The 13,881-nt window shown below is 40.4% G+C and overlaps 1 protein-coding gene and 1 long non-coding RNA gene across 8 annotated transcripts in view; one reads left to right on the top strand and one right to left on the bottom strand.

Moving 5' to 3' along the window:
- gria2b (glutamate receptor, ionotropic, AMPA 2b) overlaps nt 1-11,088 on the bottom strand; it is a 40,624-nt gene extending 29,536 nt beyond the window's left edge. For 3 of the 7 annotated variants that reach the window (XM_058065178.1, XM_058065179.1, XM_058065180.1), the window contains exons 1-2: nt 10,677-11,087; nt 10,410-10,550 (exon numbers count right to left, since the gene is read on the bottom strand). In XM_058065178.1, coding sequence (XP_057921161.1) covers nt 10,410-10,550; nt 10,677-10,761 — 226 coding nt within the window. In that variant the 5' untranslated portion in view covers nt 10,762-11,087. Of the gene's footprint in view, nt 1-10,409; nt 10,551-10,676 lie in introns of all 7 variants that reach the window. The other 4 variants (XR_009126655.1, XM_058065182.1, XM_058065183.1 and 1 more) reach the window with 2 other exon arrangements.
- LOC131120088 (uncharacterized) lies at nt 5,287-10,248 on the top strand. Its single transcript, XR_009126656.1, has 3 exons — nt 5,287-5,361; nt 6,161-6,271; nt 7,414-10,248. It is a non-coding gene; the product is annotated as an uncharacterized LOC131120088 (long non-coding RNA).
- Nucleotides 11,089-13,881: the final 2,793 nt, after the last annotated feature.

Here is a 13,881-nt window from a genome sequence, read left to right as displayed (position 1 = left end):
AACATGTTGATGTTAGCATACTAACATCTAACAAGATTATGCTAAGTGTTTATATTTGTGTCTACCCATGAAAACCGCTGAAAATGCTACTGTGCTAATGTTAGCATGCTAACAATTCTAATATGGTAACATGAGCACCTAACATGTTAGTGTGTTTTTATGTGTCTACCCATGAAAATAGCAAATAAATGCTAGCATGTTAACATGCTTGTGTTAGACATGTTAAAGTTAGCATGCTTACACCTAGCATCCTTTTTAAAAAAATCCTGGATCTAGACGCTGATCTGTATCACCTCCAAAAAATCAGCTCTTCCATATCTCACGTCGACAATTCCTAAAAATGGAACGTTGTGTAGGTAAAAGTATAATTTTAATAAGGGTAGCAGTAGCACGAACTAAAATCAGGGAACAACCTCAAAGAACCAACAAAGGAAAGAACACACACCTGCACTAAAATTGGAGAGAGAGAAATGAGTAACAGGTGTGGAGGAGAGGAAGCCAAGACAGGAAGTGAATGAGAAAATAAGAGTATCCAAAGGGGAACTAAAATAGAAAGGGAACAGTAAAGGAAGTGGAGACAAAATAAGGGCATAGATACAGGAAACAGAGGCAAAGGAGGAAAAACACGGAGAGCTGTCAAGAGGGGGTGAAGCCGAGCTGTCAAGAGGGGGTGAAGCCCAAGCGTTTATTTATTATTATTATTATTATTATTATTATTATTATTATTATTATTATTATTATTATTATTATTATTATTATTATTATTATTATTATTATTATTATTATTATTATTATTATTATTGTGAATAACAGCAAAAGTAGCAGTTCTCATGAATAAACAAATATATTTATATTGTGTACCTGCAGATTTGATTATTTATACATGGCAGTTGGCAGTAGTGGTAATTATGAAATATATGACATGAATATTGTGAATAATTATTATATTCATTCATTCATTCATTCATTTTCTACCGCTCGTGGGGGTGCTGGAGCCTATCCCAGCTGTCTTCGGGCGAAAGGCGGGGTACACCCTGGACCGGTCGCCAGCCAATCACAGGGCACATATAGACAAACAACCATTCACACTCACATTCATACCTATGGACAATTTGGAGTCGCCAATTAACCTAGCATGTTTTTGGAATGTGGGAGGAAACCGGAGTACCCGGAGAAAACCCACGCATGCACGGGGAGAACATGCAAACTCCACACAGAGATGGCCGAGGGTGGAATTGAACCCTGGTCTTCAAGACAGATACAGCAATTTATATAAATAGTATTTATAGTTTGATGATTATTAGTAATATGACATTCAAAATCGTATTTGCATTAGTAGTATTCTATTATTTATGTAGTAGTGTTTAATTTAACTACCTTAAGTGCTTAGTTAGCCACTTTGAATAAACAAAAGTAGTAAAATCCTGTTTGTGCAACACAAACCAGATATGTTGGTTTATTAGTTATGTACACGGCGTCAAACGTTCCTAATCAAGTCAAGCGGGCGGCCACGTTGTGCTCCTAATGGCCTCGTTATGGCCGGCGAGTGTTGCTATCACCTTGCGAGGCGAAGGTGAGCGGCGTGAAATAAAATTAGCCGTCCTAATTAGCTGACCTGCTTTTCAGCAGCGTGGCATCGAGGAGTGCCAGCATTCCTTTATTTTTTTTAACGCAGCTGTTTGTTTTAAAAGACATGAAAGACCTTATTTGCATAAATGACGCGTTAGTAACCCAGCCACCTTCACCTCATCCCGACACGCCGCCAGAGGACACAAAAACGTAACACCGGCCTACTTAGTCTCTCTCTATATACTGTAGGTGCTGTTGCCATGGTGACAGTCACTTCCATGCAAAGCATAGGACACTTTTAAGCTTGGGAGGATGGATGGATAATGGAGGACATCCAGCATTCCCAGAATGATGAATCAGCCTTGCACCGCCACACACACACACACACACACACACACACAGATGTCAGTGACACAGCAATCATCTGCAGCGTGAACGCATATCTCCGAGCACCACGTTTCCACGGTAACAAGGGCTTGGGAACCAGCAAACACGTGGGTGATTATATTGTGTTGCTGATGCACTCGCCGCGGTCGTTTACACTTTGACCTTGTCTGCGGCATCCAAAAGCGCCCCAAAGGACTGTTCTCACCGCCGCCCCCTGTTGGAACTGCGGTCTGGTCTCTGGTTTTCTCGACTGCTCGCTTTGGTTTTATTTGCGGTTAGAGGACACATGAGCCACAATGTCCTTGTGTACAGGACACAACATTAGGCACACCTGAACCATCTAAGGTCCATGCATATTTCAGGGACAATATTCATTTTATTTTAAACTTGACTCATTATTTAATATTTAATACTTATTTTGTTTTATTAGCACTAATTTTATTTTAAAAACAAATTAAAAAAATGCATGGGAAACACTGATGTGGACTTAAGTTCTGTTCTGACTTTCCACGTCCTTCTTTATCATCTGAGTGGTGAAGATGTGGGGCAATGCAGCAGTGGGACGGAGAGACGTTGCCGTGGCGACCGCATCTCAGCGGCTGCTATATCGAAAGAAGGAGGACTTCAGGGAAATGTTCCTGGCGGCCACTCGGCACATTCGCTGGGCTACTTTTTTTTTTCCCCCTCCTTTGAGCTGGCCTTCCTGCAGCTGCTCTCTACAAGAACACTGCAGCTCAGTTCTTGTCAACTTCTAACTTGAATCCCAGCCCCTCCACCACTCTACCGCTCCACCGCTCCACTGCTCCACCGCTCCACCCACCTCCCATGCTATCTCTCTATCTCGCCGCTCTCCTTTTGTTCACTGACCTGTTTCCTGGAGGCTTTCTGAAGGCCTGCGACCAAGGCGTCACAAGATGAGACGGTGCTTCATCGCCCCGCTGCGCACCCTAGTGTCCCCCTAGCTTTCCCTTGCTGAGAAAATCAAAGACAACCCAACATAGATATCCTAATGAGTTATAAAGACAACACCATGCCTATTATTATTATTATTACTTTTACTGCCCTTTTTGTCGTTTTCTTGCTCGCGACCGCAAATGACCCTCCCACCATGAGCAGTGAGTAGCGCCACGGCAACGACAAGTCTTCTGTCCAAGTGAGAACGCTGACTCGTGCTGTTAATGAGTCACCGACATGTTAATAAAAACAATAACAAAAGACTACCCGTGTCCTTCACCGGCACACTGCGACACCCAAACGACTCTTTGGTGACTCGTTCACAGCATCTTTAGCTGGTTAGCAGATTCTGCAAACATCAGGGGTGGATGAGGTCGGCATACAAAAAAATTGAAGATATGCTAAACAATTGAAAATAGCCTCCATCTCATCCTTGTGGACCCTCTTGATTATTTTGTTCTTTTTTTGTTCGTTTATGAGTTTCTAAATACAATCTTTACCAACATAAGAGCCCTCTAGACATGAAACAACACCCCTATATGGCCTGTAGACACTTATTATTCTTTGTTTACACCATAATGCCCAACTGTAACGCACAGGCCATGGAATCACAAGAGGCGGCCATGATTTTAACCATTAGCATGCGAGCGAGCAAAGTAATTCGCCTCCAATTTATTTACTGTAACTTAAGAAAGGGTTTCAAACAGAGTGACAAGAAGGATGAAGAAGCCAAAAACATACCACTTCCACTTCCACAAGGAGAACTTATTTTCACACTGTTGTGACATGCCATGGTTGACTCCATACAGTGTGAAAATTGCGACTTATACTTTTGCTTTTCAATATTTTTTGACTAATAATAGGCCATAATCCACCACAAAAGAGCAATTATTTATGAATTAATTAGTTTTTGAAATACTACAATAGAGCGAGGGAGCGATAATCGAACTGTGATATTGCATGGGACAACTGTACAGTCAAACCTCGGTTTTCGTACACGCCAGTCTAATAAATTTACGTTATTTACATTATTTCCTATGGGAAAAATTGCTTCGGTTTTCATATGTTTAGGAAACCGAGATACCTGTCTATTAGAGGATGCCCAGGGAGTTGACATTTTGGTAACCAGGTCTCATTTCTGGAGGATTTTGGCCATTTCTTTGTTTCCTGTGTAATGAATGCTATGTGTAGAATGTGTTGGAGCTGCACTTTAGACACCCCTGGACAAGCAGTGAAAGAGTACAGAGTAAAAGCTGCTGACGTTTTTTTTTCTCCTGTCGCTTTAAATCACAAATAATGATCAATACAAAATAATTCCCGCCTTATCAAATTAAGTGATAGGAGTTGTACTGCATGTGTTTCAAGCCCCCTCCAACCATCTTAGATTGAGAGGCGAGTACAACACACGCAACAAATATCGATTGTGCGCACTGGCATCTCTTCTTGTAATAAAAACACAATGTACGCACTGTGACCTTTAGCGGGAAATACCAGAGCTGACTTTGTATCAGCAGCTCCGTGTCCTAATGATGTGGCAACAACAACAACACGGAGCCAAATGAGATCAAACCAACAAAGCTCAGTGCAGAATGCCAAGGAGTGGCTGCCATGGCAACCAAGGACAATTAGCACGGACGTCGCATTGACTCGACTGGTCATGTTTGACCACCATACTGCTCTTTTCATACTGTGCTTTTAACCTATAGGTCGCTGTTACTTGTGTTGTGCTGCAACGCTATAAATACTGTTTTGACAGCAGGCAACACAAAATAGAGAGGAGGCAAGTGACATGCAAAGCACCTCTCATCCATCATGCCTATTTGACCTCCAACCTTCGCCTTTTATATGCTCCATTTGTCCACAAATAACAAAGCCAATGCATACATTGCTACTACTACATTAACGTTGCATTGGGGATTGCTGTGCTGACAATAAAACAATATTTGATGATGCAGCTTACTGTTTATTTGGATGGCTGTCCCACAGTTTTTATAACATACTTATTCGGTATTTGAGGGGGAAGGTATAAAACTTTTACACAGCAAAGCAATCTGTTATTATATATCCAAAAAATTATAATAATCTGTACAGTCATACGTTGTTTATGCACCTTTAAGGACCTGGCTGTCCAGGACTCCATGCACACGACCCTCCCACTTTGTGTTTTAACAAATATTAAATAACATTAATAACATTAATAATAATAGGAATATCATCGACCCCAGTGAGGATAAGGGATATCTTTAGGACACCCTGGTGATAACTCAATCAAAAACAACGACAAAGAAAAGACAATAACGTCTAAAAATACAAGCTAGAACATGGTCACGTGGGTGGACAAAAAAAAGCGTGTGACATTTGAACCCGGAAGAAAACAATAACGGCGACCTGACAGGAAGCAAGAAACACAGCATAGGTAGTGCACAGTGGACACCAACATGAACACACGCGGTAAGCTATTCCATTATGTTGTCTTACTTTTGTGTCGTTGTTATTGCATGCTACACGCTAGCAGTATCACGTTTAATCACGAATTAATCGCGAATTTTAATTAAACCTGAAGAGAGCAGGGCTGTGTCAGTCAGCTACTCAACGATGTCGGCTCTATAAATGTGCGTTATTCGTCGACAATTTAAGTTTTTTTAAAAACCTTTTTTAAAGTAGATTTAGTAACTGAGACCCCTATTCCTACCTGATCTGAGCCCGGACTCAGTGCGCATGTGCAGCCATCAACATACAACAACAAACATGGCGGCTTCGCTGAAAATGATAATTCATCCACAAAACAACATTTCACCATTAAGACTTTTCATTTGACAATACACTTTAAAGCAAGTGTTTCCCCAGAAGTGTTAACTACATGTTCTACTATTTACAGTGCACACTTTCTGCTGAATTATAGGAGGTTCTTGCGAGAAGAGCTCTCCTACTGTCAATATGTTGTAGGGGGCTAACAAAATGAGAAGGGGATGAAATACTCACTTTTCCCCATTGTTTTTTTTTTTTCATCTCAAGTACCGCCACAGATACTAAAACCGCCATTTGAGATCTACTGTTCTACATAGTAAAAATTTAGTGTTCAGTAGGTCTCCATAGGTATCCTTCTAAATAAAAAAACGAAAAAGGTTGTGCTTGTGTCCTTTGCTAGCTAACTCGCTAACTAGCCAGAGTCACGCTGCCCTTTAAAAGGACACAGCCTGAAGACACATGCCCTTACATTTATGTTACATTTACATTTTTGTGCCAACAGGACAAACCCAGACAACGGAAAAACACGCTTCATCCTGCTCATCTACTCGTCATTCATCGCAGATCCATCACATGCACACATGCGCGTGCACGTGCTTAACAGGAACAGGCAGTAAGTGCGAAGGAGGAGGCGAGCGGCTCAAATCTTAACGACTTGCATGCATGCTAATGAAACCTTTGGCGTAAAGGTTACTTGGGTTGCTAACAAACGCACAAGATGACTTCTGATTGTTTTCAGTTGGCTGTGAGAAAATACACAAATGCTCATTGCTCAGTATCGACACTTCAACACACGCCGCTTCTGTTTCATCCAATACGACCATTCATCAATGACCTGGAGCAAAAAAAAAAACAGTAAAACCGACAATGCTTGCACATTCACCCTTGACTTAGGCCAGAGACCTGTGGAGAATGGGTGATAATGAAGTATAGCGCTGCAACATTTAATCAATGATTAATCCAATTCATCAACTCAAATGTGATTTTTTTTCTGATAATTTGCCTTCCAAACCACTAAGTGTGTGTATTTGCGTAATAGCCATAGTCAGACTCAAGGCCCGGGGGCCAGATTTGGCACGTCATATTGTTTTATGTGGCCCGTTAATGCCAGGAAATAATGTAGGTTTTTATTATTATTATTAATTTGATTGCAAGTATTTGTATTTATTACATTACATTATTACTAATAATTATTAAATTTATTTACTTAAATTGTTATAAAAATAAAAAAACATAATATAAATATCCAAGACACTTGTTAAATGTATTTGTTCTGTAAATTTTTACATTTTTGATTTAAAAATGTAATATATTTTTAAATAAATGATCCAGTATTTGTATACTCTAAAAGTGTCCCATTTGCAACCCGCGGCTGTATTTTATTTTTTTTATCAGTGTGCCGAACTTTCTAAAACTATAATTTAACAAGAAATATAAAACAAAAAAAGGCATAATCAGAAGGAATACTTTAGTCAAAATATATTAAGAACAATGTATTATTTATTTATATTAAGAAAAAATATTAATATTCATATTTGCAATACTTATTTACAATAAGGACATCCTAATATGATGAGGAAAAATATATTTCAGTTGCATAGAGTTGAAATATTAATATAAAAAATAGATTCATCTGTGCTATATATATGTATGTCATTTATATGTGTATATAATATGTGTATATACTTCTTAGCATATCTATATGTGTTGCTTTAGAAAATATTAACATGGCCCTTGAATGCTCTCATTTTTCAGTATGTGGCCCTCGCTGGAAACAGTTTGGACACCCCTGATGTAAGTACGATGTATGCCAGTAAATAAATAACGCAAGTAAATAATCAAATGTGGAATAATACCTTGAGACAATTGTACAGTTATTTATTTTTGCAGCCCAGATTTTAAGTAGGGCTATCCAAAGTACAGCCTGGGGGCCTTTTTGGGCCCGCAGCTGTTTTTTTTTTTTTTTTTTTTTTTACTCTTGGCATATTGTAAAGAAATACAAATAATTATTAAAGAGATATACTATTAGATATCGCACTAATTTGCTTTGTCATCTCTCAAGCAAAGGTAAGTGATTATTTGGATATGCAGATCTTGTCCAAACAAGACCTATACTGTTTCTTTTATCACAAACCTTGAATGAGAGAGTGCCTGAGGTTCAGTTGTTCACATTTTGTCCTTTGCAAGTCACAATTTGTCAACCAAAGCTTCAGAGAAACACCGCTATTGATTTTTAAAGAGTTCAATGACAGGACGGCGGGAATTGTCGGGGTTAAAGGTTGTCATCATTAGCAGGGCTTTGTTGTCAGTTCAGCACTTTTGATTTTTTTTCCCCCCTTTTAACCCATCCTCAATTTCCAATGACCGATCTTACACGTAACAGTCCGAACAGAAGGGGATAACTGCACAGAACACCAACCATAGTGATGCTTGTTCCATAGTCCATAGAAGAGATAACAGGTATTGCATACACATATGGCAACTGCCTATACTGCATGCGTTGACCCAAAATGAATGACATAACATTAAACACATAATATTAACGCCTGTGCAGCAAAGCATGATTGTGCAGCAGTATGTGCAGATTGAAACTTTGACTTGTTGGAATGAAATATACTCATATTTTGACGAAAACTGGACGAATGTATGGCATAACCGTGCATAAACGACTGCATGCTTTTATTTTGATGGCCAACATCACATTTGCCTGAACGTTGCCAAAGGGACTGGAAGATGTCTTTTCATTAATTTTATGTTTACGTGTACATATACAACATGTGCAACTAAATATCCAGGCTGAAAACAGGAAGGAAATACGGAAATTAAAGTAAAAGTGATTAACAAAAAAAAGAAAAGAAGTATAAAATGAAATGATGAATGAGGGGTTTCCTAAAACATCCAGATCCTTAATCGGACGCCATAGTTCCATGGTCTGTTTTGTCTGAGGTTGAAAATAAAGAAATCCACATTGTGTCATCCTTTTGGAACCACTCATTTGGAAAATACCACAGAATGGAAGTTGGACTATCTAAGTTGTTGGGTTTTGGACCGGTGTGATACTACGATACGAACGTCTGATGGCGCTCATGGAGGTCCATTTGTGCGTATGCTTGGACACGACTGTGGCTTCATTTATTCACTCAGACAGGCTGTATGTACTGTGTGTGTGTGTGTGTGCACACATGGAAGGACTTTAAAGTGCTGGAATGTGAGCTGCACACACACACACACACACACACAGATGCAACGCTTGTCCGTGAAGTGTTATTGATGGAGGAATGTATCATCCTCCCACATGCTGACACACTGCGTTGAGGAAGCTGCAATGCAACCAACGATGCTCTTCTCCCGACCAGTCTTACTTTTCCATGCAATGTCACTAAATTCTAATACCATTCCGTAAAGGTAGGGGGTCTAGTTAGGAAGGGGTGCACACATAGCAGCCATGTTGAGCGACAAAACCCGCTCGCCTTGCATCACCGCTGTTAGCCTTTAGCGTAAATAACTACCTAGTTATTCTTATGTGTCACTTCATTCATTTGATATATTTGTGATTAATTTGCTGCGATCCTAACAAGGTAGATTTTTTTCCTACATTGACATCGTTATTTAATTTTTAAATTTAATGACTTTGCCTTTTTTTTTTTTTAAACCACAAGAAATTACAATAAAAAATGACTTTTTTGTACTGGATGTCATTAGATTGTGTACCCAATATTGTGTGAATATGCTGTATCACCACAATAACTGCAAATTATAAGCATAATTCCCAAAACTGCACTTGTCGCCAATATTAAATATGATAAGTCAATCATTTTCAACTTTTTGGACCGTTTTTATGTCCTGAAGAGTACATGAAGTAACAATAAGAGTGCATTAAGTTCAACCGTAACTACGTTTATACAAAATATAATGGCAATACATAGCAACACAACACAAAAAATACTCATTGTATTGTTCAGAAAGCGACGCGCACCAATCAGAAGCCTTTGGTTTATGATTAAGGCAGCAGTTGCCTAGCAACCAAACACCTAAAAATGAAACAAGCTCAGAAACAGCCACTGATGTCACTTTTTGAAACATTTCACCACCACAATAAGAGAACGGAAGAGAAACACAACGCAGACGTCGATTCAATGATCAGCATAATAATAATGCTTCCATCCATTGGCTGTACCGCCAATAATAATAATATTAAATATGACAAGATTAGATAAAATGCATGAATGAAATGATAACTTTATAATTAAAACAGCAAAAATAAAATAGAAGTCAATTACAAGTACATGATTTCCCCTTCCTCCTCTCCTCCATGTATGCCTCCAGGATGCTTTTCATACGGTGGTCATGTGACATCAAATGGCCCTGAATTCGATGAAGATGATGATGAAGGGGATGCTCCCCCAGCAGTGAATGTGAAGATGAATGACAGGCTGCAAGTTTGATGACGAGAGAGTGAAGGAATGAAAATGGGACGATGGAGGATGTGGTCGTTACCCTGGAAACCAACTTTGGCGCCCCCCCCCTCCCTCCCCACCACCTTCTCCTCCTCGCCCCCCACCAACCCTCCCCCTACTCCTCTTTCTCATCTCCATCTCCTCTGCTTGCATCCCTCCGTGTTTGCAGACAATACTGCTCATCGAGATCACATCATCTGCTAAAAAGCGACCCCCCCCCCACCACCCACCTCCCACACGCGCACACGCACACGCCCCATGCTGCATTTATGGTAATACGTGCACGGTACTCACAGCAATTGGTCACGGCGAAGCTATTGGCCACCTCCAGGTTGTCGATGTGAGGCGTCAGTCGGAACTCGGCCGTGCCGAACTGGACCATGCCTATCCTGAAGGCGCTGTACTCTTGGTCCGCGCCCCTCGGAAAGAGCCCCCCTGCGTGGGAGAGACGTGCACCAGTCAGCTAACGCAATGCGCATCACTCCCTCGCAAGAATCCTCACCATTTTGGTGCAATAAGTTTATTATTTGGATTTTTTAAAAAATGATCATGTCCACTCACCGATTTGCACGCTGGGCGAGCCTCCGTGCGCGCACCCCCACAAGACGATGAGAAACGACACGGATAGATTGACTATCTTCTGCATGGCCACAGCGTCGATGTCAGCATCCACCACTCGGGGAGTTGAAATATTCCTCTAGTCGTCTCCGGGAGAGGGAGGAGGAGGAGGAGGAAGAGGAGGAGGAAGGCTGTTAGATCCGATACATTTTTACAGACGTGGAGCCGTGCACGAATGAAAAAAAACAAAAAAAAAAACAAAAGCAGAATCGGGGGTGAAAAAAAAAAGAAAAAAAAGAGGGGTCTCCGTCAGTCGAGGAATGGACCCTTAGCGATGGAGCTCTCTCCTCCTCACCGCGGCTGATTCCTCCTCCAAGTGCGGCGCTCCTCTCAGCATCACCCCCGCCAAGAGAGGAACGCTCATCAGCAGCAGCCGAAGACTGCCGAAGGGAGCCGAAGTCAGCATGTGACGTCACGGATGCGCTACAAAGCCTATAGCAAAAGATAATAGCACCTCACCACATCCGGTAGATAGGCTAAGCTGAAAAAGAGCGCCAATATAATAAAAAAAATATTTAAAAAATTATAATACAATTATATAAAATACAAATAATTAAAAAATAAAATTAATTATAACAAAAACAGATTTGATTTTAAAAAAAAGTCTGTATTTTTCACAACTCATGTTAAATTGTGTAAAAATTGGTGTACATATTTAAGAAGGATGGTTGGTCAGAAAGTGTTAGGAGCTAAACGTATTCACATCGTTATTATTAGCTGACAACAAGCATATTGTGTGTTATGTTAGCGTAGCATGTAGCGGCAAAGCAGAACAAGGGCTCTTGGCAGCTGAAGGAATCTTCTGCATTCAGTTCTTCAGTCCTCGTGGGGCTGCATACTAAACAAAAATCAAAGAATTGGAGAGAGGGGGGCAACAGGTCAATGAACAAACTGCAGGCTCCACTTTGGACACCGCCGTTTAGCATAAGTCACAATCATAAAAATGCTATATTTTACATATTTTAATGTTGTTAGCCTGATTTTTTTCTTCCTCCATCACTCCATGTCCATTCTCTGCTGCAGGAGACACTAATTGTATGAGACCTTACCTGTCTATTTGTATATCTGTCTGTCCGTGTAGCTGTCCGTGTGTCTGTCCATCTGTCCGCCCATCCCCCCCATCTGTCCGTCTACCTGTCCATCTGTGGGTCAATCTGTCTATCTATATCTGTCGGCCCGGACGGTTTTATATGACCTTGTCTGTCATTCTGTCAGACATGCCACTTGTATCTATCTGCAACATTTTGAATAGTCAATTACAAACCCTGCCTGTTGCTGGCTTTCAGAACCATGGACAGCAAACCACATGCAGAGCTTACTCATGCAAGAGGAGAAAGCTTAAGCTAAAGCACAATCTAAATTGAAGCCCGGACAGTTGTGTGTCCGAAGTTGCTAAGTCAAGCATTTCCCGTCATCGGGGTTGAGTTCCGGAGAAGTTAAAGCAGCGGGGATATGTCCCAAGGTCAACGCACGAGTGCTGAGATGAAACACTTGAATGCATCAATATTGCATTTCATTGTGAGCTCCTTTCATTTCAACTCCTCAAAAAAAAAGAAATCCTCCCATCACAACTCCAATCATGTAGAAAATATTATTTCACAGTAAAAACAAACCTCTCAAGCCAATGCGCAACCACCACCATCACCTTGATACTTAGTACTTAGGGGTGTAAAGGCTATACTGGCAGTCGCGATGGTGAAATATGAAATATGTAAATGAACCACTGTATTAATAAAAAGGAACAATCATTCACATTCTTCACATTTTTGCTGTTGTAATTGTCTGCATTGTTGCCCTATTCTTAGGGGAAAAAAAAAATATATATATACAAAATTACTTATTGGAGAAATACCGGCTAGCGTTTTTTTTTTAGATTTAATTTAATTATCCTCATGCCCTGTGATTGGCTGGCCACCAGTCCAGGGTGTACCCCGCCTCTCGCCTGAAGACAGCTGGGATAGGCTCCAGCACCCGCCGCGACCCTTGTGAGGATAAGCGGTAGAAAATGAATGAATAATTATCGTCAAAGCTGTTTTATGTTTTTAATTTTTTCCACTTCCTGTACCCAAAGTGAACCAAACTGTGAGCATGTTGTGACGTTACATGTTAATTTCTACCTACTCTCAAATATATGTGCATATATTTTTGTAAAATATGCACATAATATCTGATTTTAAGTATAATTTTTATTTTAAAAAATCAGTTTCCATGGATGGATTCAAATTAGAACAAATAATGATGTGACTGTTTTAAAATATTTGGAAGTCGTAACAACCCGCTTCTTTATACACTTGCACAATTAGATTACATTTCAATTCCTGTAATAAATAAGTGAATAATATTTCAGAATAACAAGATAAGGTAACCATAATATTAGACACAACGTTTGCTATGATGCCATACAGGAGTCCTGCGCATGCATCCTGTTCTAACAGAGTAGCGGAGTATTGCACAGATGGCGTCAATCTGATGTCTTGACCTCTGAGAGCATGATGCAAAACGGCATCCTGATGTGTTAAAGACACCATGGTTCCCACTATAAGAACCCGCTCCTCTGCTGATGATTGGGTAACTGTCACGGCTCCATCCTCGTCTCCTGGGTAGTGGCCCGGTGAGAGGTCATGTCGGATTAGTCAGCGCTCTGTGTGATATAGGTTACTGCACTGTGATGCTTGCGGGGTGCACACACACACGCACACACACTCACACACACACACACGTGTTTGATACATCCAGTCGATGCATCCAGCCATGCTTCAAAGTGACAGTGTCTTTTACTCAGGTCACTGTACACTGTCACAATGATGCATTTACTTTGAATGGAGCCTTTTGTTATGAATAAAATGCGGCCTCTAGAGGGCACTGCAGTGCAGTATTGCTTGTGTGTGACAATTCTGCAAGTCAGGCAGATCTTTTATTGACTTATTAGTACTGACTTATTGGACTCTTCCATAACATTTCAAAATTGAGGTATTGGACACAAAAGCAATGGTGCCATTGGCAGATAATAGCACTTGTTAAGCGTCCAATCAGATTGCTCTGATCCCCTATGTAGCTCATGAACACAAGGAGTCATATTTGCATGGTGTTGGTGATTGCTAATTTTATTAGAATGATGCTACCTAATGGACGTCTATATTGTGTCAAT

This window comes from Doryrhamphus excisus, chromosome 2 (assembly GCF_030265055.1).
Source record: "Doryrhamphus excisus isolate RoL2022-K1 chromosome 2, RoL_Dexc_1.0, whole genome shotgun sequence".
Classification (NCBI taxonomy): Eukaryota; Metazoa; Chordata; class Actinopteri; order Syngnathiformes; family Syngnathidae; genus Doryrhamphus; species Doryrhamphus excisus.
Note: the sequence above shows the minus strand (reverse complement) of the source record. Positions and strands in the feature narration are given on the sequence as shown.